At 55.4% G+C, this 7,072-nt stretch overlaps 1 protein-coding gene across 1 annotated transcript in view; it reads right to left on the reverse strand.

Annotated features, from left to right (window-relative positions):
• The window catches only part of PRKCA (protein kinase C alpha), a 74,353-nt gene that overhangs the window by 42,394 nt on the left and 24,887 nt on the right, over positions 1–7,072 (reverse strand). Inside the window, exon 6 of the mRNA XM_013005838.2 lies at positions 766–900. Coding sequence (XP_012861292.2) covers positions 766–900 — 135 coding nt within the window. The remainder of the gene's footprint in view (positions 1–765; positions 901–7,072) is intronic.

Below are 7,072 nucleotides of genomic sequence, written 5' to 3' on the forward strand. Positions count from 1 at the left end.
TCCCATCCGGGCGACTCTAACGTCTAGCAGCCCAGCAGGACAGAGAAGTGCTGCCCTGCTGGGTCCAAGGCTGTCAATCTTTACAGAAGCGAACGGCCTTCTCTTTCTCCTGTGGTGTGAGCGGAGGTTTCTTCTCCATCGAAATGAGGGCAAGCTTTACGGAGGGATCCTCAGCTTTGCTGTTACCAGTTGATGCGTTATCTGTTCCATTTGTTCCTGCCACGTCTCCCCGCTCCCCCCACCCGCCCCCAACGCAGCCCCTCCCTGGGCCACCCTCTTCACTCCCTCTCACCTAGCCCTTCTGAACTGGGTCCTGGGCAAATGCTGCCCCCTGGATCTCAAATGGCTGATTATCCTAAGGGGCACTTACTCCCCTACCACTGTCTATTGTTAGGCTGAAACTTCGGCCCTGGGGGTAAGTTCAGGCCCAGGTTTGAAAGGTCAGGTGGCCTTATGGGTCCCCCCAGTTCTCTATTTGACCAGTCAGCCTGGTCTCCTTTCTTCTTTGGGGTTTGGGTCCACCTTGCTCGCCCACTCTGTCCGGGGCCTACTGATGGGATCCCTTTCGGAGCACGTGATAGTGGTGGCCGGGCACCATCTAGTTCTTCTGGTCCCAGGACTGGATACATTGTTTTTGATGAGATGAAGTGGGAGACGCAGGGAAACCCAAACAGAGCCACCGGCGAGCACCGAACGGACCGACAATCTCCACTCTCATCCACTCTGCTCCCCCTGCCCCTCCTCAGACACATGGCCGCCCCTTACCTTTCCGAAACTTCCCTTGCCCAGGACCATGAGGAAGTTGAAGTCCGTGAGCTTCACTCGGTCGAGGTTGTTGGAAGGCTTCCTGTCCTCTGCGGGGCTGATGACTTTGTTGCCAGCTGGGCCGAGCTTGGCTTTCTAAACAGCAAGCACATACAGGAAAGCCATTGGCTCCCTCCCCTCTGGGGGACAGCTCAACAGAGGAAAACACTCTGTGACCGAGCTTGAGGCCACCTTTCACGGGGTGGGGGGGCCGGCTGGGGGATTCTGATATCTCTTCAGACACAGCAGCTTCCCTGGCCCTATGGGCGAAGCTTGCCAAGTAGTGGAACAAAGCCCTTCCCTCTGAGAGGAGGGCACAGTGCTTTCTCCAGTTAGCCAGGAGCCCCCTCTCAGGAGTCTGCCTGGAGGGGCTCTCATTCCGGGCGGAGACCTTCACTTCCGGGGAAGAGCCATGCTGCCTGGCAGGCCCTCAGCATCATCGAGCCACTGTGTGCGGTATGGACCAGCGCGTTATGGACCGGCAAGTTTCGTATTTGTAGATCTTCCAGTTTACGGTTCGTCCACATAAAATAAATGTGCATCCATGCAAAACGGGAGAATCCTGGCCTCTGGAGGGAAAGCTTTTAAATGGCACACGTTGGGGACCATTGTCTGCCACTTTCAAACGCATCCTGAGAAGAACGCTCTGTGTGTGCATGTGGTATATCTGTTTGTTCATGTGTGTCTGTGTGTCTATGCGTGCATTTGCATGTGTACATGTATGTGTTCATGTTCATGTGTATCTGTGTGTGCATGTGTCTGTGTGCGCATTTGTGTATGTGTATGTGTCTGTGTTTGTATGAGTGTGTGTATGCATGTGTCTCTGTGTGTGCATGTGTATCTTTGTGTTTATACACATGTATCTGTGTTTGTACACGTCTATTTATGTGCACGTGTATCTGTGTGCATGTGTGTGTATGTGTATCTTTGTGTGCATGTACATGTGTCTGTATATGTGTATCTGTGTGTGCATGTGTGTGTGTATGTGTATCTTTGTGTGCATGTACATGTGTCTGTATATGTGTATCTGTGTGTGCATGTGTATCTCTGTTTATACACATGTATCTGTGTTTGTACACGTCTATTTATGTGCACGTGTATCTGTGTGCATGTGTATCTTTGTGTGCATGTACATGTGTCTGTACATGTGTATCTGTGTGTGCGCAGATGCCTCATGTGTGCACGTGTATCTGTGTGGATGACTGCGTGTGTGTGTGCGCGGGTCTGTCTCTGTGTGCGTGCGTCTGTGAATCCAGAGGGCAGCCACTAAAACAAATGATAGCACCCCCAACACCCCTGAGAACTTGGCGTCATGAGCCACACACCAGGCTGATGACAGGGGAGTCACCGATGGGGGCTTTAGAAATGAGACTGACTTCAGGCAGAGGGGAGAGAGAGCCAGGCCTGATGCTACTGTCAGGACAGCAAAACGTAGGAGGGCTCAGCTCAGCAGAAAAGGGGGCACGAGGGTCCCAGGGACTGTGGCCCCCGCCCCCAGCCCCCACCCCGGACTCTGCATCGGAACATGGACGTGGCAAGGAGAGACGGACGGACGGACTGCAGGCGGGGCAACAGCTCTTGCTCTGGGTATGCCCTGAACAGGAGGTGCACGCCCAGCCCCACCCCATGCGGCGGACCGAGTCACCCGGAGGACCCGGAGCTGGGAGCATCACGCACAGGAGCACCACAGGAGCACCTGGGGACGGAGGCAGAGAGAGCGTCACAGTGCTCGCCTGTCACCAAATCCCCGGCGAGCCTGCCTCTCAGGGAGAACACGGCTTGCTTGCCCTTGTGTGCAGCAGAGGAAGCCCCGGAGGCATTGCTGCGCTTTCCCCTCAGGCCACTACGTCCCCTCGCCCCGCAGTTAGCGTGTGAGCCCCGTTTCCAGGCTCCCTTGCAGGGCAATGCGTGAGCAGCCTGAGCCCCCAGTTCTAACACAGCACTCGGCACGGAGTCTGCACTCAGCCCTCTTGCTGGATGAGGGACCAAAGGAAAGCCTGCACACGCTCACCAGGCACTGAGCTGCGCTTTTCTGGGAAAGATGCCTCATGTGTGCACAGGGACAGAGCCCCTGGCTTGCGTGCAGGCTCTATGAAAAACGTTGCCTCTTTGTAATGCAAAGATACACCAACGCTGGGGAGGGGGGAAGGCGATTGGCCCAACCTTTTCACTTCAAGACGAGAGTTCTGAATCAGTACGCGTTCTACTAGTATTGACGAAGCCCTGCTGGCACCGGGGATCAAACGTCTGAACCCACCAGCTACTCCGCGGAAGGCAGGTGAGGCCGTTGCCCTCCGTAAAGATCGAAGAGTCTCAGAGACCAGGATCACCGGTCTTGGAACTGCCATGATGGCAGCACTGGGTTTCCTTTGGTGCCGCCCCTCTGGGCAGTGCCTGATGGGAAGCACAGCCCAGGGACCCCGGAGCTCTAGAGCGATACAACCTCACTGTGATGATGAGCAAACTGGCCTCCCGTCCCCACAGTGAAGACACAGAGAGAGGGGGGACTCACTACACGGGGTGGGGGTGTGGGGAACCACTGAGGACCCCTATCCGCTGCAGAATCAGCCTGTGGACGGGTTCTCTGTTCGGTGCCTAAATTCAGCAGCAGCAACAGCAGGAAGTCCGAGTAAGAAGTGAGAGGATGAGGCCCCGCTCTCTCCCCTTTGGATTGACACAAGGAGGCGCTTATCAGGAAGAGGCAGAGATGCGTCTTTACCAGGCATCACAGCATGTCTGCCAGGGTTCAGGCACAGTGGCTCATGTCCTGGTCCCCGAAACAGCAGAAGAGAATGACCAGCAGGGTGGCGAGGCTACTTCGGTGCCCAAGCCCAGCCTCCGAGTGCAGGGCTGGGGTCCGAGCCGGATGCTCCTGTCTCCTCTGGCATTCCTAAACGGGTGCTTCCCCCTCCTCCGTGGACTGCTCACCACCACAGAGGAGGAAGGAAGGGCAGACTATGGACGGATGTCAGAAAGGACAATGACAAAACGGCCCCTTAGCAACTCTACAGGACACTGCAGAACCACCCCTGTGGGTTTCCGAGACGGCCAATCTTCACCGGAGGGGGAAGTCTCATCTTTCTCCCACAGAGGGACTGCTCGCCTCGTAGCCCAGTACACCCCCAAGGTCGGGCTGCACACCACAAGGTCGGCAGTTCGAAACGACCACCTGCTCCATGGAAGAAAGATGAAACTTTGTACTCCTAGAAAAATTCAGTCTCGGAAACCCGCAGGGCCAGTTCTGCTCTGAGCTAAAGAGTCACTGTGAGCTGGCCAACTCAACTGGCGGTCAGGGGAATGGAGACTCAGTGAGCCTCCAGCACAGAGATGGGGGCTGTTCACGATGGGGAACCAACAGGAACAGTGGCGTTGCCAGTTTTCTGCTATGAAGGGCCTTGGTCTCTGTTTGCTTGTTTGTCAGGCGCTGTGACGTTGGTTCCAAAGCAAGCCTGTGTACAGCAGAGGGACGTTCTGCCCTGTTCCGCGCCACCTTCACACCTGCTCCCACGCGGAGACCACTGTCACCGCCAGGTGTAACTCCATCTCATTGAGGGGCTGCCTCTCTGTCACCGACCTTCTGTTTCCGCACCAAGCACGATGCCCTTCCCCAGGGACTGGTCTTCTGGTAACATGCCCAAAGGATGTGTGAGAGTCTCACCATGCTCTCTTCTTAGAGTATTCTTCCTCTATTTCTTCTGAAACGGATTCGTTAGTTCTGGAAGCGCGTGGCACATACAACACTCTTGATCGGCACCATCACTCAAAGGCATCGATTTTTCTTGGGGCTCCCTGATCCACTGTCCAGCTTTGGCAAGCATATGAGGTGACTGAAAATACCGTGACTTGGGTCAGAAGGACCTTGGTCTTCAAGGTGGCATCTTGGCTTTTTAGCGGTTCGGAGGGGTCGTGGGCAGCGGTTTTGCCCACGCAGTCTGTCTGTTGGTTTCTTGGTGTTACTCCCCTGGGCACTGCCTGGATCCACGTAAGTGAAACCTTCAGTGTCGCTCTCATCCTGGTCCCCTGTGAAGGTGTTTGCTTTCTTCGTGTTGAGATGCAATCCACCTTTAATGCTTGCAGTCTTTGATCTTCATTAGCACGTGCTTCAGGTCCTCTTTGCTTGAATGCACGAATGATCGAGAGGGACAATAGAGTCCCCAGGATGAGGCAAGAAAGGATGTCAAGACAAAAGCATTCTACATTCAAGTATTTCTGAATCGAAGTCAGCACGTTCCACCAGAGTCAAACAGCATCTTGAACTCTGGTCTGCAATCAGTCCTGCAAACCAGGAGGAACTCCCGCGAAGGGGACACTGGGCCCCAGAAGGCAGGGCAGGACACAGAAGCACCCAGTGCTACTCTCTCCTCATGCCTCTTTCGGGAGAAGCAGAGGGTGGTTGGCTGGGCAGGAGAACCAGGTTGGCACACTGGCCACATTTACAATCAGAGGGCTAGAGTGAACGTTTCTTCATCCAGGGCCGGCCTGAGATGACAGGTCATCTTGCTGTCACCTTTGGGTGGCATTTTCCCAACATTTCCCACAGAACTCGGGCTTCCAGAGCCATTTCCATGCTGCCACCTGCTGGTCTTGCTGCCACACCACATGCTGAGCGTTGTCAGCAGCAGCTGTTTGAGGGTGGAGAACTCCTGATGCCACCGTGTCCGTTGTCTGAGCCTGGGTCGGGAGAGTAAGTCCTGCTCACCACCTGGGTCTCACTGATCATGGGACAGTGGGTCAGCAATGTGTACCCTAGCAGCTCAGTCACCCACGAGGGCCAAGGGACCATCGGGGCCATCAGCAGTGTGGTCTACACCACTGCAGGCCAGGCCTAGAGTGCCCTGATCTCAAACCCACATTTAGCACCCACCCCCTCCCCCCAGCCCCCATTGTCCTGCCGAGTCCTGCTTCCTGCCACACTTGTCCCCACGTGCGATCCTGCCTCAGACTTGGCCTGCGGTATCCCCTACCCCACCCACCCACTTTTCCTGTCCATCCACAGGTCCTGGCAGCATAAATGTCTTTTCTTCAGAGAATCTTGTCTCTGAAGACTTCCTGTTATTCTCCTTAATCACATCACCCCACTCTTTGCAGAACTGCAAACCGCGAGGTCGTTCAAACCACCGGGTGCTCCAGGGCAGAAAGATGAAGCTGTCTGCTCCCCTAACGTCGATAGCCTTGGGAACCCTCAGGGGCAGTTCTACTCAGTCCCCTGGGGTCGCTCCAGCTCAGAATGCACCAGAGGGCAGTGACTTGAGGTCTTCTCCGTAGGTGCCCTGACGGATCAGTGATTCCGCCGCTCAGCTGCTAACTCAAAGGTGGGCGGTTCAAACCCACCAGCTGCTCCACAGAGTAACTATGTTGGCAGTCTGCGCCCATAAAGATCACTACTTTAGAAATGCGGGGTAGTTCCCTGTCGCAGAGGGCCACTGTGTTGGCCTTCTCCGTCAGAGCTCCTATGCAACTTGTCAGTCACTATCCCCGGACAGGGGCGGTTAGTTTTGTGCCTCTTTCAGTCACACCCTACACTAAACACAACACAACCCACTGTTGAGTGCTTCCATCTCACAGGAGAGAGGAGGACTACCCCGAGGGCCACCTCTTTCTCCCGTGGAACAGCTGATGGGCTGAGATCACCTGTCCAAAGGCCACCAGGATGCCTACAGCCAGTGTCACCAAATCTACCTTCCAATGACGGCACCACTGTGTGCACCACCGCCTCCAGCACAGTCCTCACCACCCCCTTCCAACCTGTCCCTCACTCAACTGGAGAGAAAGGGCTGGGGGGACCCCGACTCCTTCCGTCTACACTCATGGGCCTGGCTGAGATGTGGGTGCCTTTAAGGAGGCCAGCCCCTCAGGGATTCTTCCAGGCCAGTCTAGATGAGCTCGCTGTCCAGGCAAGCCCACACCAAGTCTCAAAGGAGGTGTGCACATCCCACTGCTGCAGGGTCCTGTCTGCCCACCACCTGCAGGGTCTCTGGGGAAAGCTGCGAGGGGTTTCTGAGATGATCCCCCTGCTTCCCAGCTTTGTAATGGCTGTCATTGCAATAATGGTTTGTTGGGCTCCTGGTCTCCCAGCAGGAACAAGGAGACCTGCCCTTTCCAGCTCCCGATTGCACACATAACTCCCGGAGGCATGGAAGCAATTCTCCAACAGCACAAACAAAATCAATGGACGTCCAGGGAGAACGATGAAGCCAGTAGCCTAAACTGTAGCAGTTTCAGAAAAACCGAAGAGGCAGAAGAACCAGCCTGCTGGCTTCTTTCACTA

This window comes from Echinops telfairi, unplaced genomic scaffold (assembly GCF_000313985.2).
Source record: "Echinops telfairi isolate 266 unplaced genomic scaffold, ASM31398v2 ScPeMD7_7458;HRSCAF=8496, whole genome shotgun sequence".
Taxonomy (NCBI): Eukaryota; Metazoa; Chordata; class Mammalia; order Afrosoricida; family Tenrecidae; genus Echinops; species Echinops telfairi.